The sequence below is a fragment of the Passer montanus genome, unplaced genomic scaffold (genome assembly GCF_014805655.1).
Source record: "Passer montanus isolate IOZ18808 unplaced genomic scaffold, ASM1480565v1 scaffold6, whole genome shotgun sequence".
In the NCBI taxonomy this organism is placed as follows: domain Eukaryota; kingdom Metazoa; phylum Chordata; class Aves; order Passeriformes; family Passeridae; genus Passer; species Passer montanus.
The window spans coordinates 8,529,120-8,555,725 of record NW_024371037.1 but is presented as its reverse complement, the minus strand read 5'-3'; the positions used below and the strand labels follow the sequence as shown (position 1 = coordinate 8,555,725).

At 39.3% G+C, this 26,606-nt stretch overlaps 1 protein-coding gene across 1 annotated transcript in view; it reads right to left on the bottom strand.

Moving 5' to 3' along the window:
- Window positions 1–615: 615 nt before the first annotated feature.
- Window positions 616–26,606, bottom strand: part of LOC120510666 (ankyrin repeat domain-containing protein 26-like) — a 42,721-nt gene continuing 16,730 nt past the window's right edge. Inside the window, 22 exon segments of the mRNA XM_039726671.1 lie at window positions 616–2,145; window positions 4,933–4,941; window positions 6,335–6,585; window positions 7,327–7,562; window positions 8,352–8,633; window positions 9,232–9,373; window positions 9,794–9,906; window positions 10,820–10,954; window positions 12,117–12,191; window positions 13,279–13,372; window positions 13,583–13,758; window positions 14,698–14,850; window positions 16,378–17,331; window positions 18,480–18,626; window positions 19,040–19,223; window positions 19,516–19,729; window positions 20,155–20,293; window positions 20,447–20,480; window positions 21,414–21,554; window positions 22,125–22,333; window positions 23,161–24,147; window positions 25,776–25,875. Of these exon segments, the coding sequence (XP_039582605.1) occupies window positions 1,991–2,145; window positions 4,933–4,941; window positions 6,335–6,585; window positions 7,327–7,562; window positions 8,352–8,633; window positions 9,232–9,373; window positions 9,794–9,906; window positions 10,820–10,954; window positions 12,117–12,191; window positions 13,279–13,372; window positions 13,583–13,758; window positions 14,698–14,850; window positions 16,378–17,331; window positions 18,480–18,626; window positions 19,040–19,223; window positions 19,516–19,729; window positions 20,155–20,293; window positions 20,447–20,480; window positions 21,414–21,554; window positions 22,125–22,333; window positions 23,161–24,147; window positions 25,776–25,875 (4,930 nt within the window). The 3' untranslated portion in view covers window positions 616–1,990.

Genomic DNA, 26,606 nt, shown 5'->3' with positions numbered 1-26,606 from the left:
GGAGGACAGAGCCCACAAAACACCAGGTCCATGGGGTTTATATTAGCTGAGGCTAGGTGGAAAGGCCCCTGTAATTCCCCTGGATGATGCAGTACTGGATCACGGGGCATTCCATAAGTCACTGACCGTCTTCTAAGGTGTTGCATCTATCTCTTACCCATTATAGCTCAATTAATCATGGCGCATCAGCCGAGATAAATACCTTCATCCTATGGTACTTCAGAAGGGAGTTCTCACAGCTGAGCCATGTAAATGAAGATATTGGCATGGTAAGAAGGACTATCCCACTTTGAAGGATTTGCCTCTTACCAGCCCCGTCCCTTATCTGGAACCCCAGTTTGTAGCCTCAGGTGTGCACACCCACCTGCACTGGGAGGCCACTCTGTGCATCACTGGCCAGGCACCCAGCTGACTGTTTGAGCCAGTCCAGGCTCTTGCAGCACCTGGGCAGTTACTGCAAATGGTTGAGTGTTTGAATCATTCATCTGTAGCAGGCCAGTCTCTTACAGGAGAACAGGCAAGGTGCAGCTGAGAGCACTGGAGAGTTCTATGAGCAGGGAAGGGGTGGAAAGCACTGTCAAGAAGAGGAACAATAAAACAAAGCCATGTTCTAGACTGCAAAGTTTATTAAATATCAAGTTAAATTAAATACAGTGTCATAGCCTCACAAAAATGTATTCATATAAAAAGGAAGAGTGTTACAGCAGCATTTAATGCTTTTCTCACTATCTGTTAAGTCCTTAAAATAGTGGGTAGAACCCTAAAATTATTTCAGTTTTGATTACTCTCAGTACAATTATTCTTACTTTTCCAGAACTGGGACTTGGTTCTATACTCTGCTGGTGACTTTTGCAGATGGGAAATGACAACACACATCCTAATTAAAAACTGGTAACTTCCTGAAATAAGTAAAACTGCTTATATGGTTGCTATCAATTTTCCACCACATTTGTGCTACAGACACCATATCATCAGCTGCTAGCAGAAACAAAAAACCTGAGTATCCTATCACACAAGTTCTGGAGAGTACTGAGGAGTGTTGATGATATTAATGTTCCTTTTCTACCCCTCCCACTGAAGGTGTTTTCAGGTGTACCGTAAGTGTTTAAGCAAGAGCTGCAAAAGTCTGAAGCTGCAGCAATTTTTAATACAGAAATCAACACCAATACCATGAGAGGTACTGAGTTTAAATATCCCTCATGATATTCAAGTGTATTGTGACAGTGACTGACCATGAGGCCAGGTTGCCTATGGAGGCTTTGGAGTCTCCATTTTTTAAAGTAATTAAAAACCCAACACGCATCTGGGAAACTAACTAAAGGTGGTCCTCCTGGAGGAGGAGGGGTAGAACAAATAGCCTCCAGAAGTCCCTTCCAACTTCACTCATTCTGTGATACAAAATAAAAATACCAAAAAGCCCATAAAACAAGTCTTGGCACTACTACACAGTCACAGTCATTTTAAACTTACGTTGCATAAAGTGACAACAATGCAAAGTGCCCTTTTCTCCAGCTTGAACACCACTCTAAGTTAATTAGCAGAACTTAGTACTGCATCAGGATTGAAGCATTGGGCTCAAAGAACATCAAATGATGTCCTAAACATTGAAATAACACTGGAGAACTTACAAACACATTGAGTGAAAGGATTAAACAGAACAAAGGGAATGCTTTTGTTAGAACACAAATAATGCAACATAATGAAGCTACTATAAGAGGAAACATTTCTGACAGTTTTGTCAAGCTCAAGAACCCAGATCAGTCAATCTGCTGGTCAGAAGAAACAGATGTGGTTCTTACTGTGAGTGCAAAAGAAGCCAGTTATACAGAAAAAACCCAACAGATGAGTGCACTGTGCACTCATCTGTTTAGTAGAGTTTATATTCAGACTGCAATGAACAACTTTTTACATTTGAACTGGGGAGAGGGAAACCATAGATGTGCTTTCTACAAAAGCAAAAAATGTTCAGAGTCTTTCCACAGCATTTCATTCAAATCATGTAATTTTTGGTTAAAACATCACGGTACTCCTCTATTGCTCTGCAAAGGGGGTCCTGGTCCACATGAAGGTTTTTGGAAGATCCAGCACATCCAGTTTCGAGTTCAGCAGTGGCTGAGGGGAAATGACACAAGATTCCTTATGTTACTTCTACATCAGACAGTGGGAAATAAGGCACTGTAAGAAGATTTTACGTAACTTTATAGAGTCTGCAAATCTGAACAAGACTTGAAAATTTCCAAAGACACCTAACAAGGGACAAGCTGGGCAAGAGGAAGCAACACATTTTGTTAACCAAGCGGGTGTAGGATCAAAGACAACTCCCTTGATTCCTCCTTGAGCCCAGGCCAGGCTCTGGGAGAAAGCCAACAGGTGAATGAAATTACACATTATGTCAGCTTGTTTGTTTAACAGTATAAAAGCTGGGCTATTATCACAGCAAAGCTGGGGGAGCCTGGTGGCCTGCAAGGTGGATGCGCCACAGGCGCTCCCAGTTACCTTGGTTCTCCAGTCTTTCACTGTGACACCTTTCCCTGACAGCTGAGGTGTCTCAGACTTGGATTATGGCAAAGTACTGGAGTAACTGGTGATGTATCTTTCTTTACCCCTACAGGCATTATTTCCTAGTAATCATTAGGTGCATTGCTTAGCTTGTCCTTTATAATTCTCTGCTAATGATTATGTGCTTTGCTTAGCTTAGCATATCCTTCCAGAATTCACTGCAGTTTTACATTATACTAAATTCCACTAGTCCTCAAGTCGGTGTCTGTGTCCTGAGCAGGTACCTCTCACTGCTCAGCTCTTCAAGCAGTAACATACTGGGTCACTTGCAGCAGTCACCATCTCAGTAACTCTGTTTCAGGAGGTGATGTTGACTTACTACTTACCCATGGAGCTTCTTGAGCACAGAGTAAGCTGGATCCTCCAAGACCCATGAGATGGTACTCAGGGTCTAGGAACTCAACTTCAGAGCAGCACTGCTGCTGCACACACAACTGCTGTTGCTACCCAGGACTTTTTGACTGTCAGAACAGGCAAGGGCGGTAAAGAGCCTTCTCCTCTAGTTTAACCAAGTTCCATCAGAAGAGGTGAAATCCATACATATGGTGCCACCTTACAGAAGCTGAACTACCACAAAGCCATAACTTCACAAAGACATAAAGCACAGAACTACTCAGCAGCAAGTCACTCTTTTACTCAAGAGAAACCAGCAGCTTCAAAGTGTCTCCAGCTTTAGGCCAGTGTGAATGCATCAGTAAGTTTGAATCAAACCTAGCAGCATAAATAGACAAACATCTGCAATAGCACCCAAGGTTAAACAGGACAGGCTACAAACCTTGTCATATATCTGGCTGAAGAGAAAAGAGAGAAGATTTTTGATTAAGGATCTGAAGAAAGAAAAACAGCCTTTAGTTCAAAGGTCTTCAGTGAGACACAAGAACAAGGCCTACATGTACACGAGGCAAGGAAAAAAGCTCACAATAAGAAGATCACTAAAATACAAGAAGGCATTTGGAAAATGAAACCAGAAAAGGAACAGAAGTTGAGAGAGAGCGTAGGGAGCTGACATTCCCTTTCTCACATTATGTAGGGAAACTGGTTTCAGAAATCCACCAATTCACACTGGTTGCAGCTAGCAGAGTTCACTATTCTTTTCTGCATCAGAACACCCATATTCATTTGCAGCAGCCTTTGGCACAGCTGTTAGGATGGAAGCTTGACAGTTTGACAGTCTAACAAGTGGCCTTGAGTCCCAAAATCTTCTTGCAATACTTGCAGCAAGTAGACAGACATTCTCTGCCTTGGGCTATGCACTACATTTCCGAATTCTGGTTACACAGATCACTAACAGTACTTCCTGTTTATGACTCAGAGAGGGAAGACCAGGTTTTAAGACTTTGCTGAACACAATGAACATTGAGGTACTTGAGGCTACAGGTGGTGCCATGACTGTCTCAGTAGTTCCCTAATCGGTGATTTCAGGAAGACTTATCACAACAGAATGTGCAGCTCAATTTAGTATGAAGGCAGATAAATTCACAGCAGGAAATCTGAGTCCCAGACACCAGCCTTCTGCTTTTATTGAGAGAAATCTGGCATGCTGAGATTTCTATCTTTCTCTTAAAAGAACCTGGTTGAAATGGTAAGAAATAGGTAAGTTTTCTGTGGTATAGCAGTTTTTTGACTCACCCTTATTCAAGGAATAAAACTTCAGAATTTGATACAGCATTAGAGCTCAAAGGGAATCCTAAGAAGACAAACTGTGTATAGTGAGAGTGAATTATCTGCAGCTCCTCTGCTGACAACAACCATAGGTTGTGGTCAAGAGCAGAGAGAACTTCAAAGTCCTACCAACAAAACTGCACTAGGAAGAAAAAAATCTTAGTATAGAAGAAAGCCCCCAAGTTAAGAAGAAAATACTGGACATCTGTAACTGAAACTTGGAAAATGCTATACATAATTGTTCAACAACTTCCTTGAGAGTACGCTCAAAGCTGTGAGACACACATTCTCTGGAAAGAAACTCTATGGGTGCTCTTGAAGTCAGGACACCGAGAGAGAACAGTATCACCATTCTCAGGTCTAATGCAGACTTGTCTTGGAATCAGCTCAAATGTTCTTCACAAGTGGATTTGGAAGCATTTTTCAAAAAACACTGAAGAGGTCTACACAGCAGTTTGAACTATACATCTGTATTTATTAGCAGCTGTATAAAACAACAAGCTAAGAAACAGCCTGGAGAAATATTTAATTTCTGTAATTAAACTTCCCTACTTAGGGGAAGGGAGCAAACACATCAATGTGTCTATCTTGATACTGACAAAACTTTGAGATTCTCAGAGAGTTCCAATGTCTTCTGGAACATGAAAATGAAAAGCACTACCTGAAAACCATTGCTGTAATTGAGTTTTAAGAAGCACCTAGTACTCCGACTTTCTTTCCCTTCACTGTCCGTTTTTATCATTTTTCTCCAAAAAAGCTACAACTGTTAAACTCTTCCTTGTATCCTAGGGCAGCATTTTTTGCCTAGCAGAGGAATGGTTTCCTCTTTTGCCTTTTTTTAATGTCTTGCTCCCATCTCTCTGTCCTTTTTTTCCCTCTCTTGTTCTGTGCTCCCTACCCCTCCTGCTCTCCCCTCTTTTATTTCCCTTTCACAGTGGGTCCTGCAATTTTCCTACCCTTCTAGTGCTTGTATGCAGAATAGCCCCTGCAGATGATACAGTACTAACGACTTCATGAGTTCTTCCAGTAATGTCTGTCCACCTCTGCCCTCAAAAGTGTGTTCACAGCTACACAGAGAAGCTCATCTCCGTAACTGCCATAGCTATGCATTTCCAATGCTGCTTTGGTCCCATCTGTTCTCTTGGCTGGTTTTTGTAGAACAGGTGCTCTATGTAGACACATGGTTTAAATGGGTTCTTTCCAATGAGGGGAGACCATCAAACTGAGAAGGACTTAAAAGTGAAGAAATACTTGTCACATTCCCTTGACAACAGAATACCATGCCTCAACAGAGAAGCTCGGCCATGTTAAGTCGATCTCTCAGTGATTACAACTATTGGTGTGGGTTTTTCATGGCATAATATTCAGCCTTCTGTGAGGGATGTGCTATCACAGTGACTGCTAATTACAGGGCATATTTGGACCAGAGGCATTGCAGAGGTTGCAGCATTGCTATAAAATGAGAAAGCTCTGAAGACTTGCCACAGAGTAGGTAATTTTACCATTTCATGAAATAACATGGCAGGAACTACAAGAACAAATGTCTCCTATGCATAGTATGTATTCTGCAGTGAAGTTTAAGAGCAAAGTTATGCCATCCCATTCATATCATCCTACTTTTGAAGCATCCTTTTGTTGGTATTAACATACTAATGCAAGTTCTGTGAAGAAATTGCTGCAGTGAAGATCAAGGAAGAAGAAAAAAGTGTCTCAGAGATGTCTGATTGGATTTATCACTCAATGTGACGTTAGCCGCTTTAAACGGGTTAGCCATACCACACACTGGAATTTCATGATGAGCTTAGCTGGGAGCTCCCTATGCTACAGTACTCCTTGTCACAGTTTCTCTTGTAAAACAATGTCATGGCCAGTTCACTGCTTTGACTTAAATATTTTATAGCCTTTACCCTCCTGAAAATTTTTACAACTCTGATGACCAAAAATCTTCAGCCTTACAACGTACAACTGTGCACTGTTCTGAGGATTAGCAGTTGCTTTGGTCTATTACACAATATGGCATGGAACAATAAATGGATTCTAATTTCAGGCTAAAAGGGAGAACCTTGCATATGGCTACTCTTCAGCAGGAGTCGAGAATGGTATTTCAAAATGCTTACCTTGGCCACAAAGGCTGCAACCCTGTTTCTCGAGGATAATGTGTTCTCAGCTGGGGTGAGGAAGCTTCCTCCTAGACTGAGACTTCTGCTCAGTCCCAAATTGTTGCCAAGATGTCCGAGTGCAGTTGAATACAGAACTGGAGTTGCAGCCAGACCTCCGCTGACAATGCTGCTCGTGATTAATGATTTGCTTTTATGGCGCTCCCGGAGGAGCTTAGCATTGGCTTCTTCAAGTCTCTCATTAGCTCTGAAACATTTGGAAGCACACAGACAGTTACCTTTGGTTTCTACTTTGTTAGCAACACTTTCCCAAAGTTACTCTCCAGGTCCTTGACTATTATTTCACTTCTGAGATGAAGAACCTCCAAAAGTAGTTCATCATTTGACCTGACTTATTTGGTGGGCCTGTTTCTAAGATGTCGCACTAGGTGCAAGGAGCAGCATCACTAGTGCTTAGGAGTGCATGAGGGCTTCAAAGCCTTCTGTGAAAGCCATGTGTTTACACAGCTTCTTCTGGAAGGTACATCACCTCTGTAACAACTCTGGGCTGGATACCCTTCCCAAGGAAAGCTCAAAGCTCAGAGCCACTGCTTGAATAGAAGCCAAAAAAGATTATTTCTATTTTTTCTTCACAGAAGAGAAATCTGTTCCCTGAGAGGCTTACCCTTATTCAGACAATAAAGGACATGAAATTCATTTTTTTCTGTTGTATAGAGGGTGAGACTACAGACCCTGGCAAAAAAAGCTGCCACTTAAAACAACATCAACTAGAAAAGCCTCCCGTTAATGCCACGATCAGTTGTATTCCTGTTGAAACACTAAAGAGAAATGAAGGCCTGCTAAATGGGAAGGGTCTTGAGGTACTTTTCCCACAAACATGTCATCATAGGCTTTCAATGCTGGCCAGGTGTAGAAGAGGAATTAACAAGAAATGTGCATGAAGAAAAAGGAGTCTCTTATTACCAGTCCAAAAAAAGCATGGACTTACCTTTCCAGTTTCTTTGCTAGGCATCGTCTTGTTTTCACTTCCTCCAGATACAGCTCCTTGTACTTTTCCACTTCTGCCTGTATACATTCTTTTGGAAAAGTACTGTCTTGTTGAGTATTTTTTATCTTGTCCAATTCACATTCAAGATCTCTGATTCTGTCTTTTAGCTGGTTTCTCAGAGAAGCATGATGACTTGCTCTGATGTGTTCTAGTCTGTCCTGGGAGGCTGCCTGTGCCTGAAGGAGACAGTGCACCTTCAACCACCACACAGAAAAAGAGAACTCTCCCCACCTGTCAATTGCATGTACCCAAGGTCATGGGCCCAGCCTGGCTCACAGAGGCAGCTGTGCCTCTTCACTACCATCAGCAGTCAAGGCAGAACCCTGAAGCTACCACCAGGGTAAATAATTCTTATCACTGAGGATGAAGCCCAAACCAGTACCACTATTCAAATCTACTAATGAAAGGACATTATTTCTATAAAACAGGGCATGGAGAACAGGATTCCTCAAAGACCTTAGCAGGATGCCTCACCTCCTCCCCATCTCCACACCTGCAACTTCAGCCACTTGTTTTCTGAGCACTCTCCTGTGTACAAGGACAAAACTGGACCTGTAGGTCTGGCTGTGACAGCTGGAAGATGCAACACCTCTTCAAGCATGAACAGTGAGAAGCTGACCAGTGAACAAAGTTCTGGCTGTGACAGCTGGAAGGTGCAACACCTCTTCAAGCATGAACAGTGAGAAGCCAACCAATGAACAAAGACAGCTCCAAGCACTGCAAAATGGAAACCTGCCTTGGGCAAGCTTTTGATTCAGGGACCTGCCGGCACATTACACATCCTAAGAGCACTCCTGCCCAGCCATATGCCCATCTCCCACTTTCCTTTGGCAAAGACACTAACACACACACACAAGTGCAACACTAACACACAGAATCAGCCACCCAAATCAAAACACTAAAAAATGGTGACCACAACCAAAGTCTACAGAGTGCTTAGAGACACGTGTCAGAAAGTCACTCACTTGCAAAAACAAATTGACTTCTTGTAGTTTTTGTCTTATTTCTTGCCCTGCTCGTTCATCAACCTCTCTTTTATACTGTTCTATTTGGCTGTGATCCACCGTGTTAGTCTCCAAGTGATGTTGGAGTTTTGCCACTTCTTCTTTCAGCTGGCATTTGCTCTTCTCCAGTTTTTCACAGTTCCCATGCAGGGTAGATAGCTCTTCTCGCAATTCCCGGTTTTGGGCTTCTAGCTGCATGCTTTTTTTAGACTCTACGTCTAGCTGCTGGGAAAGTTCAGCAACCTGTATGTGGGAAAAAAAAAAAAAGAAACTTAGAGACATTTAAAGGCAGTGAATTCTGTTAAAATCACTAAAGGGGTTGTCCATGGAGACTGTATTTATCATCTGTATACTCAGCCCTGACCCTCAGTCATGGACGTGATGTCCTGGTAGGACAGCAGAACTGCCCATCCCTAGGACCTGCCCTGAGAACCTGCTGGATCTGCTCTCTTGGCTGACCCTGCCTGCTGTCACCAGACCAGTTCTGTTCTTCTTGGTGAGCACCTGTGGGATGGCTCCATGCACCATGAGGTCATGGACCCTGCCAGCCTTGCTGCCACTCTTGGCTTGTCCTTCCTCTGCATGACAGTCTGCCCTTCTGGTGCCATTGCAGATGCTGCTTTGCACATACATCTTTACCCATAAGGACAACTACACCAGTATTACTAAAGTGACCTGCTTCTCTAACAGTAGAAAAACCGTTGAGAGAGACAAATTAAATCAAAAATATAGCCAAGGAAAACAAATCATCAACATGACAAGAAATACAAGCAAAGCTTCACACAGGTTTGAAAAGAAGTAAAACCACAACCAAACAAAACCCAAATTAAGCAGAGCTCACCTTTGTTCTCAATCTATCAACTTCACTGACCATTTCAGAATATCTGCTCTTCATTTCTCCCTTCAAATTAAGCTGTGACTCCATTTCTCTCTCCTCATACACCTTTATTTTCTTTGTAGCTCTGTTGAGAAGTCTCTTCAATCTAAACAGCAAATCAGTTCAGAAAACAATGAAACACAGGAATAAGCAACCTTTTCCATATGCTCTCCAGTAAGGTATGCAGAAATAGCTTTCTTCATCTTTAACATACTTGAAAGTACCAGGAATTGAAGATAAAACCCTGCTCTTCCTGTGCCACAAATCACCTGGCACATCCAAATTCCAGGTGAAAAGACGAATTAAAGACTACCTTCCGCACCCCCACAGAACTGCAGGGCAACCTGGACTGGCAATTCCTCTTGCAGCTATAATTAAGTATAAGCTCATGCACAGAGGTACCTTGCAGGAACTAACACAAGACTTCAGCTTGCTCGCAGAGTATGTATACTTGTTCTGACATTACAGTTCAATAAAACTGGACTTCTATTCAGGGATATCTCTTCACCATATGAAAAAGCCATACCTCTTGAAGTCTTTCTGCAATTCTAAGTTTCGTCTCATTTCTTGGTCCAGACGGAGTTCAACTGGGCGTTTTAACTCTATCAGTTTCTTCACTTTCTTTCTTTCACTCTCACACTTTCAAAACAGAAAAGACACATGACACACACGACACATAAGAACAATAGCTACGTGCAATGTGTCTCTAGTGTTCTCCAGGGAGAAGCTGCAATCCACCTCCATTAGCCAAGTTACATGTTAGGTTTCAGAGCAAACTGGGCCAATATTGAAGAACAAAACCAGATACCTCCACTGAAACAAAGATGGAGAAGATGCTGGACTGCTTTCAAGAGTCCTCAACTCATAGTAACGATTTTTTAGGTATGCTTATTATGAGAGAATACAAATTAATCTAAAGCTTTTACAGGATCCTTATTGATAAGCAGGCAGAGGAATTTGATCTTTGGGAATTTTTTCAATATACTACTCCCTTCCACCCCTTCTTTGTGGCTACTTATGTGCTAGTTGCTTCGCACTTCCTTTATTCCTCTACAGACAAAGTGGGAAAGACTGCCTCATTGCAACTGTCAGTCATTTCTGGTTTCCCAAGCACTAGGTTCATTTCCCCAAAATTCCTTCAACTGTGTTTTTCTGCAAAGCTTTTAAGCATCCAAAACCCTGAAAATGTGCTGCTACTCCTCCCTGCACTGCACTGGAAAAAATGAAATACTTCAACCCTGCCCAGAAAACAAGGGGTCAAAAGATGGCCAGAAGGAATCCAAGAAAGACCTGGGGAACTGAAGCCCTGCTTGATGTGCTCAACTGATGCAAACAATACTGGGAACTCTTTCAAAGACAATCACTCCAGAACTTACACGAGATACCCAGATAGCTTTCATTTGCTTCCTGGATGATCCACAAATCACAACATATCCAGACCCTGAATGGCAGGGGTAATGAAAAAATGCTCCTTATCTAAAAACTTGACCAAAAGGTTAATGTGGCTCTCTCAGGTACTGGCTTAAGTCTCTGGAGAATGTTCTAAATTTACCTGTTCAAAAAGGTCTGCCTTTTCCCTGTCAAGTTGAGCAACACGCTCTTCAAGGTTAGATCTTGACTTAAACTGCTCTTCCCACATGCTCTGCAAGTCCTTTGATGTCAGAGCCAGCACATTCTGCTTTTGCACCTGTAAAAGCAACAATGGCAGATGAAGAAACTAAGGTGACCGTAAAGAAAACACTGGAACAGAAAGCTGTAACTTAAGTGGAAACTCTCTCCTCTCCCCATCCAATATCTATGGTTACTGTTAATGTGCAATGTAAAACACAGCTTGGGATACATAACCAAGAAGACAAACTGAGGATGGTAAAAAGAATGAATGCTATAGGGGTGGTTAGATGAGGCTGAACTTTGGGGAATAACAAACACACACACACAAATCACCCTGTAGCTTTCTTCCAAAGGCTCTCCAGAGTTCATTACATACTTTCTAATGTATTCATTTCTAGTGCCCACCACAGAATATACCCTACTGTCATGGCTTCTGTGACAGCTGTATATCACCTGAGAGCAAGAAAATGTTTTGAAATTGACAATGGTATTGATGGTTCTATCTAAAGGGACAAAGATTTGCCTAAGAGATGTAAGATGCATTTGAGTTGAACACAACTTGCTGATTCAGTTCAAGTATAAAGACTGGAAGCTGACTAGATGCTTTTAGTGGCTTTTTTTAAGGGGAAAAACATAGAAAATTACAAAAGCAAGAAAGGAAAGAAACAAGAGATGGCTACAGAAAGTGACAAAACACTTAACACAGAGTCTCGGGTAAAAAAAAACAACCTTAGGGTGTATGACTTTCTCAAGTCCTCATAGAGGAGGTAAAACACTGGGTCTCACAAAAAAACCTGGACATGGCCTCAAGACAAGCTCTCACAAAATTACACAGAAAATATGGATCTGTAAAGTCTGCTCTCCTCTCAGCTTTCAACCACAGATCTCCATGCTGTCCACAACATCCACTCTATCAGTCATCTGCTATGGCTTAACCCTGGTAGGCAGCTAAGCATTTCACAGCCACTGGCTCACTCCCTGCAGGTGGGATAGGGAAGAGTATTCATCAGAAGAATCACAATGATGAACACAACTGTCTTGCACACCACAACACATACAAAACACAGAAGTAGAAAAATGAGGAAACTTATAGCCTTTTCCCTTGAGAGTGCCTTGCCCTAAAACCAGATGGATATTTAACAGCTGTGTGCTTACACAGTCCACATGATCTTTTCATCAATTACCTATACACAAAAAATTCAAAGACTAAAACATTGTTCACAGAGCCTGTCATGTACCTGATTGTGGTGGTCCTCTGCAGCTGCCTGTGCTGTCTGTAAGCTCATTATCAAGTCTTCCAGGCGGCTGTGAACCTATAGAAGCATTACAAGAAGCAAGAAGGTACACTATCACTTTTTAGATTGAAGTTACACCTCACTGACAAAAGTACTACACAAAACTTCTTCACCTCTTTATTCCTACATAATTTACACCCAGCAGCAATGATCAAAATGGCCTTAGTTTCACACCACTGCAAAATTGTTAGCAATCCTCACCTCTGCCATTTGGTGCAGAGAGAGAGAGAGAGAGAGAAAAACCATGTGGGATATAAAGAATCTTCAGTGAAAACAGGCAGGAGTAGCTTTTCTCATCCCTAGTACACTTGAAAATCATGCCCTGTTAATCAAAGTGGAAGGATTTGTGACTGCCTTCCCACTTCTCTTGACAATATCAGTACATCACAAAGTTTGACTATCACATGTAGTGATTTTCAAAATACGTTCAGCAATAACTGACAATTACAGCTGTAACAAGAATCCTAGTTCAGTGGCTACAATACAAAAAGCAACAGCAAAAATATATCTTAATTCAGGCCACACATGTTAGCACCTTATTTGAGCTAAAATTACCCACTGTGTAGAAGCCGTGGTACATTCCAAGGCTCACACTGAGTTTTGCAGATGTCACAAGCAGTCCTCTTCACTGTTTCATGAAAATAGACACACAGCAAGTAGCCAAAGAAAAAGCAATTCTGCACAGCAAAAGCTCTGGGACAAGTAATTTTTTGTTTCAGTCTGATGATGTCAGCCATGTCTCTAGCATAAAGGGCTTGGCATCAATACATCCTGTGGAATTTCTACCAGTTAACTTGATGAATACCTTAAACGGAATACATTGCAGTCCCCAAAGCAGCATCTGATGTTATGAAGTTATACCAGTGTATTGCTGTCAAATCCTTACCTTTTAGAGTGTTATGTTTGACTTGTTACAGCACAGGAAAATTTTCAAAACAGGATGGTTGGAAAGTAGAGCAAGCTGCTTCCCGAGAGCCTCTATTCAGAAAAATGCAGGCACTGAGCTTCCCTTGGCTCTCCAGGAAAACCTCACCACAAAATTTCCCCACAGAAATAGGTAACTAGGCTCAGGAGTCAACAAAATGGAAATTTGTGTGCAGCTTACTGAGGCAGAGGCTTGCAGGTCTCTCTGCAGGGCTTCAATCCTGTCGCTTTGTTGCTGGACAGTGGCTTCCAATCTGGTGTTTTCAATTTCAAGGCTTAAAAAGAAATACAGGTCTTATTATCTTATTATTATTATTATAAAAATCTGCCAGAGCACCAATTCTAAAAGAACAGTGCAAAATAAAAAAAGAACATCTTTCAAAATCTTAATAATTTTCTGTGATGCAACAAGGCTACCTATCTATGCTGTGGTGTCCAGCCAAACCTGGAAGTGACAGATACCTCACCCCACTGTGTTCTCTTACTGTTGCACGTGTTCTTCCAGTTGTTTTATAGTAGTGCTAGTCTCAGAAGATGCCAACAGCTGGTCCTGCAGTTTCTGGGCAGAAGCTGTTGCTTCTCTTTCCTTACCATCCAAGGCATTCTTCAAGTCACGAACACAATGCTCAGACTGAAGATACTTTTCTTCCACCTCCCGCAACTGTAACGTCACAGAAAGGATCCACAGTTGTCAGGCGAGCTTTTATACAGGACAGTCAGCTGCTGCCCAAGGATACACATGCTGCAGTTATCTGCCCTCTGCCCAAAGAACTGTAATCATCTCAAGTACTTTCAAAGCTTCTACTAGCAAATGAACACAAGTTGTGTTACTTCCTAATCTTCTACTGTGGCCTCTCCCATCCCTCCATGGATTTCCTAGAGCACAGTTCTAAGCACTGACACTGCTGCTCTGACTCTTTTAGTGACTTAGAATGCTCTTTGTATTCACTTGTTTGCTCCTCTATGAAAACATGAATTAAGACATTCATCTGTCTGTAGTGACTTCAGAAGTCCCTCATAAGGACTAGATTTTAAGTTACTTTCCTTTTAGAACTCCAAGACCTTCATACACCCATACCCTGGAAAAACACTGTGAAAGGTGGTTCCTAACTAAGAAATAGCTTATACTTTCCTTGCAGGAAAGCCACTTAAGGATGGCAAATTATAGCAGGGCCAAAGGGGGAAAATGCAGAGTAAGTTACAAAAGCATTCAGAATTTGACATGTTACCTGGTGACAGGGCAGGGTGGGGGAGTGGGGGCAGGGGGAAAGGAGTAGCATAAAAATGTCCAAACACAGCAGTCCAATACTTCTATTGTTATTCAGAAATTAGACAACCTCCTTGGTAAAACCAAAGGTAACAAGGCAAAAATGCAGACACAAATTCATTGTGAAAAGGACCTTCGCAAATAAACCATTTTGTCCAAGTTAGGGCATAATGTCCGCATGTCAAAGACACTAAGTTTATAAAACAATGCAATTGATTCACACATCATTAAATCTATCCTGTTTCATTTTTTCCTGGGGTTTTAGGACAACATCCAATCCTACTTTTAACAGCCACCATAAGATTTATTGCTACAACTACAGACATTATGTACCTTGGTTTTAGCCTTTTCCAATTCCTTTTGCAAGTGCAGCTTGTCTTCCTCCAGGTCACTGCGGTAGCGCGTAGTAACTTCGAGTGAAGCTTCTGACATAGACTGCTTTTTAAGAGCATCAGCAAGCTCCTGCTGCAGCTGTCTGATCATGCCCTAATGAAACAATTAAATGAGCATGAATAAAGTCGTAAGAATACGAAAAATCCCTTTACTTTGACTTATTTGATTATAGAGTTAGATATGTCTTTGAATTGAACTCAAGTGAAATTATGCTACCAGCAGGCATATGCACAATCACCTCTCCATCTTTCTCAGCTGAGCACCCCCAAACTGTCAGCAGCTGTTCATGAGGATTTCTGTTTCCTAATACATAAAAAAGGTCCAGATATTGTTCTTCTTGAAACTGTGCATAAGCACACACTGCAATCATGGGAATTTTACTAACATAATCCAAAGAAACCTGTTGTGATGCGAGAGCCATAATCTGACTGCAGATACTATTCTGTTGACCGAAGACAGGACTTGGTATCACATCATTCTTTGTTCTATTCCGACATTTCACAAATATAATTAAATTAATACCTATATCTAAAAGCTCCCTTTAGATACACTCTAAGAATATGTTGAATCACGTCCTCTTACAGCTGTCTTAATAAGTATGTTTCAGAATAACAACTGTCTTTATACTGACATATTAGGTTTGCAAAAACCTGGATAGTTCATACAGTTACACAGATGTAGTATTTTCAGAGGGAACCTGGTGTTTTGGTATGAAGAATACACAGCAATTCACAGATTAAAATGACTGAAAGTATTGCTGGAGTTCTCTCCCCACACACACCTTACAGGAACTGACAAATGAAGAATAAAGCAGTTATCTCACACATGCCTATATCCCACTCAAAGGTTCCGCACTTGTTAGGAAGAAGGAAGTGCCATTTTAAATCACTGTTCAAATCACTAAAAGGTGACAAACTGTACACCAGTGTGTCTAAATATTGAATTTTATTAGTTCCTATTTTCTAGAAAGTAAAGGAGGTTAAACAAAATGTGTAAGGCAATTTTTAAGTCATTACTCTAACATTGCTCTGAAATCGGCCAGAACACTATCATTACAGAATACCCTACTTACTCCTAGGAACACAGATGATGCATTCTCTAGGCAGACCCCTTAGAGCCCCCAGAATATTCATAAATTAATACCTGGACACTAAAATACTCTTCAATTTTGATAACAACTTAGGGAAAAGCAGTGTTTTTCCTCGACAGAAACTTAATACAAGTCCATCTTATACAATTCACTCATCTGCATCTTCATTTCTCAACTGTCACATATTGGATCATTCTTCTACATCACTCTTACTTGTGTCATTAGTGCAAAACTTAAAAAAACATCAAATACCCAAACGAATTCTATAGGGCAAAAAAGTGGACTAAGAAAAACAGATGACAAGTTATTTTTTGATCAAAGCAGACTTGGATACACCTTTTCTCTGCTCAGATGTGAGCAGTAACACCCCATTTACCAAACCCTTCCACAGTTTCAAGAGAAACACAACAAAACAGAACAAATAATCATTATCTAGTCCCACGCATATGGCTTATAGCTGATACACTTTAGAAACACAAAATAATTTCAAGAACTGGAAAACTTTAAATTGCTGTAAGTTTGTATTTTACCTCTCTCTCTATTTTGTCAGTCTCATATTTGAAGACTTGTTCTCTTAAATCAATACACTTGGCATTTAATTCCTTGTTTCTCTCTTCCACTAGGTAAACTTGCTTTTCAGTATCAGCTCTGAGTTTGTTGAAAATATCATTAAACCGATCTTGGACATCATTAACTACTTTTTCTTTGATGATCCCCTTGTTCTGCAGATCTTCTAGTTGCTGACGGAGCAAAACGTTTTCACTCTGGAGCTGGGCCAATCGCTCCTGCATGGATTCCTGCTTTATTATAAGCTTGTTTACTTGGTCTTTCTCAAGCTGTCGAGCATGATCATATTCCTTTGCCTGACACTGAGTTTGACTTAATTCTTTTTGTGTCATTTCTAAAAGCAATGTTTTCTCTCTGAGCGTTTGTCTTAACTGGTGAAGCTCATTTTCTAGACTGTTAGCTTTGCTTTCAGCTTTACTTAGCTGCTGAGACAAGCTCTTGTTGGCTTCTCGCACATCTGAGAGGTCATGATGGAGCTTGTCTTGCAAGCGAAGCCATTCGTCGCGCTCCCTCTGAAACGTTCGTTCAACATCGCTTCTTGATGACTGGTGACGTTCAAGTTCCTGCACAGCAGTGTTCAAGCGTGAGCGAAATGACTCAATTTCTGTCTCTAGTCTGTCTTTGCTTTCTTTTGTCTGCTCAAGTTTGGAAGTTAGCATTGCAGATTCTGCCTTCAGTAAGTTCAGTTGTCCATTGTACTGAAAAACTGTTTGCGTTAAGGCTTCCTCATTCAGCTTAAGTTCTTTGTGGAGATCTTCATTTTTTTCTTTCAAGGTCTCATTTTCCTCTAAATATTTTCCTTCTTCCTCCTGGTGCCTAAGTCTTATTTGATCAAGTTCTAGTCTTAGCATGGCAATTTCATCTTGCAGTAACTGATTTTTGTACAACAGATCCTTTTCTCTCTCAGTGTCGGATTCCTGAATGATAGGGAACATGAATAAATATTCAGGTGGGAAATAATTCTGCAAAACCACTTCAGCATTAAACTGCACTTTACTGTTTCTAACAGTGCAATATGACTGCAAAGATGAGAATGAAATTACAGATAACACATAAGATACTCAATGAACTAGTGCTTGTGTCCATTGCAGGCACAGAATGAAAGCATAACATATCCATAAATAAACATGCCAAATACATAATACCTTTTTTTTCTGTAAACCAGGAACTAAATAATAAAATTATTCAAAATGTTTCAGGTATAAAGGTTATAAAATAACAGTGCTTTCTGGTGTGTGCAGGTCTTTAAAATATTCCCTTTTGGATTAATTTGGCAATGTTACCAGTTGGGTAAAATCTCTGTTTACCAGGCTAAAAAGGGTATTTTCCTCTTTAAATGTCTCAATACTTTTTTGGCATTACTGAAAGTTGGCTATACAGCTGAAACATCCCTGGAATGCAAGACTCTTGTATAGTGCCTGTTTATTATACACATTATTTTCCATGTAAGCATATTCACCCTGTATTTATTGGGTAGCATAGCCAAGAACAAATAATTCTTCCAAGAATTTCACATTCTTAGTAAATTCATTAAACATTTCAAGACTTTTTTTTTATAGTGTCCATGATTGCTTATTCTCCTTCAATTATTTTAACTAGTACTGAGAGTTTAATTTATTGCTGATCTTTCTTCATAAAACTTTAATATGCAGAGGTGGAAAAGAACTTCATACTTCAAGTTTGATAAGGGAATAAATAATTTAAAAAACCCCAAGTAATGGGAACACAGAGTGAGTGTCAATTTCCTTCCTTGCCAGCCTGGATGTAGGTAGCTAGGTGTTTCCCTGCTAGAAACATTAAAAAGTGATGATAAAATATCAAGGAAATAAAAACAACACAAAAAATGGTGTAAATAGTGTTTTCTTTTAGCTTTCTACTTGCACATACAACACTGATACTGCTTTCCAAAACTTTTAAAGACATAAGGGAAAACAGAAGAGGTATTTGCACAGTAAAATTACACTGCAAATAATCCATCAAGAAGCAGAAAAAAAATAGAAGTTTTATTATAACTTTAGAACAAACATGGTGAAATTGAATTAATTAGAAAAAAAAATCTCCTTACATCTGAACTTTTCCCTGTAGTTCTTCTTGTCTCCTCTTCTAGTTCCTTTTGTCTCCAAAGGTGGTTGTTCAAAATGCCTTCTTGCAGGGCTCTGGCACTCTTTTCCTGAGACAGCTGTCTCTGTGTTTCATCACGCTCGTCTTCAACCTACAACAATAATACACAATTAAATTACTTGCAACTTCAGAGAAACAAAGCTACCAATATCACCCCACTCTCCCTTGTATTCTTTTAAATATTTTTGCTTTCCACAGTTACAATAATCCATCTATAAATTTTAATTGTATTCTGAAAATTAAGAAGAAATACAGAATAATTTAGTTATTTTAATTATTATTTTATAATAATTCTGAAAAATAATTCAAAGTTAGGCTTTGAAATACAAACAAAAAAAAGGGAACACACTACTTGGAAACCAGCTGTTTGCAAAATCTGGCAATAGTTACCCAATGCCTCTTCCATGAACAAAGTACCTCTTCTTTAGATATACTGGAATACAACAACAATTAAAAAGAAGCAGAATATAAGAAAACAATTTTTTAAGTCATTATCTAACATACCTGTTTGAAGAGCTTTCTCAGTGTTACTAACTCCATTTCTAAATTCCTTGATTGTAACTCAAGCTGCTGTTTCTCCTCCATCTCTTTACAATATTGCTCTTCTTTCCTTCTGAGTTTTTCTTTTGTTTGCTCATATAGTGTTTCTACTCTGAGCCTCTTTTCTTCTTCTTGTTTCAAAGTAAACCTGGGAATTAACAGTAGAGTTGAGAAACTAAAGTGCTGATAAAAAAAATTAGATATTCTACACTATGAACTTGCAGAAACAACTCAAACCATAAAAATGTTAAATATTTTCAGATTTTATATTTTTACGCTAATTTTTAACTTTTTAAAGAATTCCATTGTCATTCCATTATCCATGGTATCACATTTACAGTATATGAAAATAAACTCTTAAGTGTTTTGTCACTTTTAAGTTTATCTAGGTAAATATACTGTTACAAGGTAACACATTATCAGAACACAAGATTACATACTTAAGGCTTTGGATATCACTTTTCCATTCCACTTCTTGATGAGCCAATATGGATTTCAAATCTTGAGTCTCTTCCGCTATTAATTTTGATTCCTCCTTTTCACTTTCCAATTTTCTTACTTCTCTCCAGACTGCAGCATATCGATTTTTTTCATGCTCTATTATTTGTTCATATTTAAGAAGTATGTTTTGAATTTTCAGTAAAATAGCAGAACCTGTTTTGAGACAGACGAGACAAAGTTGCACATATGCATAAATACTTTATAATGTGCAAATTCTTTGATTTGGTGTAGGTGATAAAGTTTTGGCAGTGGGAAGAATGAACGAAGGCAGTGGGAATTCTCTGTGAGAAGAGGCCAGGTGTTGCCCCATTCCAGACACAAGACAATGGACCAACTGCAGGACACAACTGAGCTGGCGGCACCTCATAAAAATATATTTAGGAGAAGACAAAACCACCACAAAGGCAACAAATAGGAAAAACAGCTGCTCTGTACACACGGGTCAGCGATGAAGGGGGTGGTGGGGAGGTGTTATCCTACATATAAATGAACCACAATACCTAGAAGTGCACACAAAGAAACCATGATTTAAAAGAGAAACTTGTAACATCTGAGGAAAAAATGACTTTAGAACATACCTGTATGATCCACAGTAAGCTGTTCCAAGAGCAACACAGCCTCTTTGTAGGTGGATGTTGGTAATTTGACGTCCTCTGATGTTGTGTCAGATGAGTGAGTTGAATCAAGGTCATCAGTTACATCCATTTGTATGCTGACCTACAAACAATACAGTATTTTCTGTATACAACTATGTAATATTACACATGCATGAATGACTCATTCTTTCATTCACAGGCCATATCTGACTGGTCCCATCTGAGTGAGTGAAAGCTGATAAAACTATTTATCAAGAAACTTATTTTACAGTACCTTGTTCTTTTCACTCGCTGTTTTTGCTGCAGGTCTGGAAAAGAGAAATGTATTTCAGTTCTGGAATGTTTATCCTGCATTAAGGACAATATCTAAAGTTGTTTTGAAAACCTAATTTCCGTAGGGAATTAACGTAAAATTTAATACAAGAGTTTTTTTAGACGTAGGTGAATACTGGAAAAAAATATCATCCTTATTGGAAGATGATTTTTTCTCACAAGATATTAAGCAAATAGCTGAAATAACTGTTCACTCAAAGTGACAGGAATCATATAGCTACAGACATGGAGATATACAGATCCATAGTTATGTGCATTCCCTGTTTAATACTAGAGGTTTAGTTCTTTTCAGTATTTAGACTCTCTCCCCTAAAGCCAAAGACCTGTAATTTTGGATTCTCTAATGTACTTAGGCTGACTGGGGTGGAGTTAATTTTCTTCAGAGCAGCCCACACAATACTTTGTGTTACATATCTGACCAAAACAGTGCTGACAACATACCAGTGTTTTGGCTATTGCTGAACAGTGCTTGTATTCTGTTGGCAATTTCTGTTTCTCATTTTTCCCCTACAGTTAAGTTTGAGGGAGGCAAGAAGTCAAGAGGACATACAGCTAAAGAAAAAAAATAAAAATAAACCTCAAACTCTAAGATGCATGTGATGAAATAGCAGCTTTGTTCTTGTATAAGTCTCTCCTCTCCCTTTTTAAAAATATAAAATGTATGTTTACATATACACTGATCTTCAGGTAATTTTTCAGCACTTGTGCACACTGTCTTTATAATGAACTTGGCTAAGATGTTCAAAGCACATAAAGCAAAAAAGATGTCTTTTGGAGTACAAAAATATGGTCACATGAAGGAACAAAAACCACTGTGCATATCAGGTTTACAAAAAACTTACCTTTAGCTTTAGGTCAATTTTTATAATTAGGTAAGTTTTAGTTATAACATTCCTTATATTCAGTACCTTTCCTCCTCTTGAGATGCTTCACTGAAAGTGCTATCATCTAGTACTTGCAAGTTATTCCCACTCATCTGCTGATTAGCCTTCTGCTTTGAAGTTGGTCCTTTATTTTTCTTTGCAACATCACGATTCAGGGCAAATTCGCTACATTAAACAGAAAGAAAAAAACCCTACCTATTGAGTAACTTAACAGAAAATATTTATTTGAAACAGACATAAGATGATGTCAGAAACTGTCATATCTCAAACAACTGAGATTAAAAATATCTGTGATAAAACACAGACTTAACTCCAAGGACTGTGGAGTATTTGAAAGCATTAAGATACCTTGCCCTAGGAATGAGGGGAGAATGTGGAACCTGAACAAGATTCAGGCAGTATCTTATATCCACGTTAGGGGAAGTATTAAGAGCAGAGATTCCTTTGAAGGACAGACAGAAAAACCCTCCTGCTTAGGATTTCATAAAAATATCAGTGCCTCCTTCAAACTTTTAATATTCATTTGGTAATATCTTTCCCCTCTTCCTAAAAAAAGTGTTTTTCTTATATGTTTATGAAGCAATGGTCTGCTCAGTATTGCTTTCAGCATCAAAGAAACTGCTTCAACTAGAACAATATTAGAAAACCTAAAAGATACTTAAGTAATCCTACAAATATGAATTAGAGATCACGTCTTTAGTTTCTACTTTCATTGGCACTTTAATAATTTCTGACCTCTCCTTAGGTGAAAAATTCTTGCTGACTTTTTCTTCTGTAATGTTTTCATCCTCCATTTTCAAAGAGTCATTCTTCCTTTGGGTAAGCTTTTCTTTCATTTGCAGATTGGTAATATTGCATGGTGGTGTATTTAATTTATCAATATTTTCCTCTTTTGCCACTGTCTGCATATTGAAACATCTTTCTTTGTTTTTTTCCTTCTCAACCTACAAAAAGAAAGTTAAGTTTCAAGTATTAATCAGTCTTTCCATACAAGAGAAACACAATATTCAAGATCGAATAATTCAGGGTTTACCTCTGAAGAAAAGTAAAATAAAAAAAATATAAGCAAGTATTTTCACAAAAATTACATTACAAAGTGTATTGTCATTGAAAGTACTTCAAATTTACTCATGATCCTATGATGTAACAGAAACATAGTCCTTAGAAAGAAAACAACAGTGTATCTTAAAACATGAACAACAAAAATGTAAAAGCATTACTGATGGATTAAAGAGTTACAAGAACTGCACAATGTTTGTTATGAAAACAGAAATAAAAAAACAAGTGGATGTGTGCTTGGTTACTGCTTTCTCCATGGAGGGTAGGGTAGCTGGGAAAAAGATTCCAAACCCACAAGCAGAAACAACTCCACTCACAGCAAACAGGAATTTAAGTGAAGGGCAATGAAGACACACCATGCAGAAATCAAATGAGAAGTTCAGTCAAGACCCTGTTCAGAAGCTATTTTCATTCTTTGTTTCAGAATCAAAACTGATTTAATTGTGTGCACTTTTTATGTCAATGAAGTGCTAACTTCTTACACTGGAACTGAGCGCCACATACTGTTAAACTGGAACAATAGTGCATTCTGTGTTTTCTGAAAAGGGGAAAAGGCAACTTTCCACTGCTGTCTTTATTAATAAGTTTTGTATTTTCATTCAAACAGTAACTAATTTGCACAAAGCAACTTTGTTTAATGATGAATAGCTGAAGTGAACAGGACCATTGATACGGAGAAAGACTAAAGAGTAAGGAGTAGCAGGTGAACTACCTCTTTTTGCAGCTGTACCTTCTCTTTCTCCAAAGCCAGGAATACTGTTTGCAGCATTCCTACCTTACACTTAAATCTTTCCAGATCTCGTTTTAGCTCTTCATCAAGACTCCTTTCCAGCACATCACACTCCTGAGCACTAGTGAAAAGACTTTCAGTTTCCGTTTCTCCTACATTACTGTTGATATGGCAGTCCTTGGGAACATCATCATTAAATCCAGAGTATCTTTTAAGTTTCATTTCTGTTACAGAATGAGCACTTTCATCACTTGTACAAACAGGTCTTATTTTCGGAAAAATATTAGAAATGTCACCCAAAATACTTGATTTTAAGCTATGTCTCAGGGAGTAAGCAGGACCTTCCTCTGCATTTTTATTATTTCCATTATCATTCTCTTCTGTTTCCATAGTAGGCATTTTCTTTTTCTTTCCTTTAGTTAGAGACATCTTCCTGTTATCTACATTGTTAATGCCAGCTTCTTTGTCTGTATTCCAGGTATCATCTTCATTTGTCCTTATGCTATTTTGATCAGGAAGAACACCATGACTTGGAAATACAATTTCCATTTTGGGTATTTTTCCACCTAGTGTAAGTTTAATATCACCAAATTCACATTGGCTTTCTAAATTATTACTTGATTCTGTCACAGGAGATGAAATAATGTGAAAACTCTTCAATTCTTCACCAAAGCCATCTTCTGGTATTTCTTCCACAAGTGAAGCAGTTTCCCCAGCTTCATTTTCACCAAACAACTGCTTCAGCTCTGCTGTAATGTTTTTGAAATTTGTTTTTAATTCCCTTTTCTCATTTTCAACCCACATTCTTTCATATCTTTTTTCCCAAGGTTTTAGATTTAACTCCTTGTCAGCACTGTGCGATTCCTCATTTTTTGTTAGGGCTTCCTGATGTGAAACTTCTGCTTTGTCAGTCTGATTTTCATGTGCTGTTTTTTCTATGAAGTTGGTAGTTTCTAAAATACATTTATCCTTAAGCAAACAGGTACAGACAAAAAGATTACCAAGAAAAAGGAAGTTAATCTGGCAATTTCCATTGCAAACTCATCCTATCATGTAACAGGAATAACAGCATCAAGATATTCTGAGAGCAATTTTTATACTATAAATCAAGGGATACTAAATTAAAGGTTCACTGACTCAGCTTTTTCTTAAAAATAAAGGGCTGACTAGCTACTGCGACTTATTAGAGACAACAGCTTTTCTAGGATTGGAGTTGTCTATACGAGAGTTACTTTCACGTTTAGGCCTGCCTGTTTTCTGTAACCAGTGGCCTTTGTTAGCAGCAGTTTACTTTTTCACATTTTATTGCTTTAATACCATTTTTCTTTGGAACTGCCCATGTTTCCTCACCTTCCTTCCTTCCTACTGTCTGGTATTTTAGAATCCCCTGTCAGCTAAGCTAACACAGTGTTAATAAACATGACAATGTTTTTATTGTCCTCAACACAGAGAACTGGGTCTATTTCTTCACCCAAGGCACAGAAATGTTAAATTTCATTCCAAGATCCCAAGAAAAGCATTTATGAGGGAAACCTGTCCATTCCTTCCCTTATCCCTAAAGTGAGGAACCCAAACGTATGTGAAAACCATACCATGCCTCACTTAACACCCCCAGTCTCCCCCTGTCCCTGACCCCACACCCTACTCCTCACATGCTCCATCCCCAGATGCTTCCAAGCGCCTTCCACACAGGCTGCAGCCTTAGTCCCACGGGGCTGAGACCATTCACCTCCTCTCTCTTGACAGCCAAGCCCTCCTCTCTCTGCAAAACCTCCTGCTTTCAGAACGGGGAAGGAACACCTCAGCCAGCTCCCATCTGTCTCAGCCTCACCATTCCCCAAGGTCACTGCCCAACCACTGCCATTTCCAGCAGGCCTAAGTTCCATGCTCTGCCTGTCACTATTAAGCATGTTCCTTTTCCATCACACCTGGGTGTGGGGTAGAAGTAATTTGCTCCACTGTCCCTTGAGGTGCTACAGAAAACTCCTCTATCCAGCCCTCTCCCTCTCCTATTGTAGGCCCAACACAAACAGGATACCTGCCTTATTCCCATCTAAAGCACTCTCTGAAAAAAAACTTTTCAAACACTTAGTAACATGGCCAAACAAGCAGATGTTTTGTAGAGACAAGGAAAGAGTTGAGGTCACAAAATTTAACTTTTTTTTGTTTCTTCATGTGTTACAAAGTGGAAGACCAGGCATACTTAAACAAATAGATCAGCATACTATAGACAAATTTCCTTCTTTACTTGAATGTGCATTTTGCATAGGGAAAAAGAAGAATTTGACTGCCCTGTTTCTCAGCACTGTGCAAAAGGAAAAACACTGAACAAAGTCTAAGCAAACCAGCTGGAAACAAATTAGTGTAACAGCAAGTATACAATATAACAATAAGGAGTTTTCCCCACCATAAGAAGAATGCATCCTATTTTACTTCAGGCTGTTGTACAACCTTTATCTACAGGATTCTACAGAATTATTAATTGACTGGTAAGTTTCATTCACTTTACATGTGTATAATATATAATTCTTTGCTTTACAGTGTAAATACAATTTACTATTTCAGACTCCTAATGCAAAACCTTTGGTGTTACATACCCACACTCCACAGTTTTCAATGGCATCCTTATCATCTTCTTTTTCAGCTGCTGATGACAGATGAAAAGAAGATCCTGAGTACTCACCTACAGTGAGAAAACTATATTTTCATAACCAGCATGACCTAATGCTACATATTTACATTTAGAGCGCATCTTGAATCATATTTGTGAGAAAAATCTTGAAAGAAAATACATCACCTCTAATTTGTGAGCTCTTAAGAGACAAAAATTACCATAAAACAGATTGAAGATGCATCTGTGTACACTGCTTTTACATGGCATTTAAAGGAAATTTGCTGAAAATTGCTGCAAGTGGTCACAAACTAATTGTGTTTCTTAAAGCTGCATTACCGTGATCTTTCTCTTTGAAACACTGTGTGCCATACAGTAAATATGGCTCCATCAACTGCAATTCTCCTACGTGCATATGTGCAGTACACAAAAAACCATTTAAAAAAATCACAGCTTTGAAATATTTTAAGGCCCCAGCTTTACTCTGTCCATGAAACAAATCTGTCTCTAGACATGGATCTGGACCGAGTATTTCAAACTGCTACCTTATCTGTTGCAGAAGACATAGATGGGAACTGAAAGACAGATTTGTGTCATGCTGAGAAACAATCCATGATCTGAACGTTTTGGTTATACTGTTGAAAACCGGATTCCACTCTTCCCTCTCTCAGAATTTCTATATAATATGAGCAGGTCACAAACTTCTCAGATGTATTCACTTAGTCTGGCACCCTACTCTGAATCTCTGTTATACCAGAAAACTGCTTTCCAGGCAATCCCAGACACAATCCAGAAGCAGCACCTCACTGTCATTGTT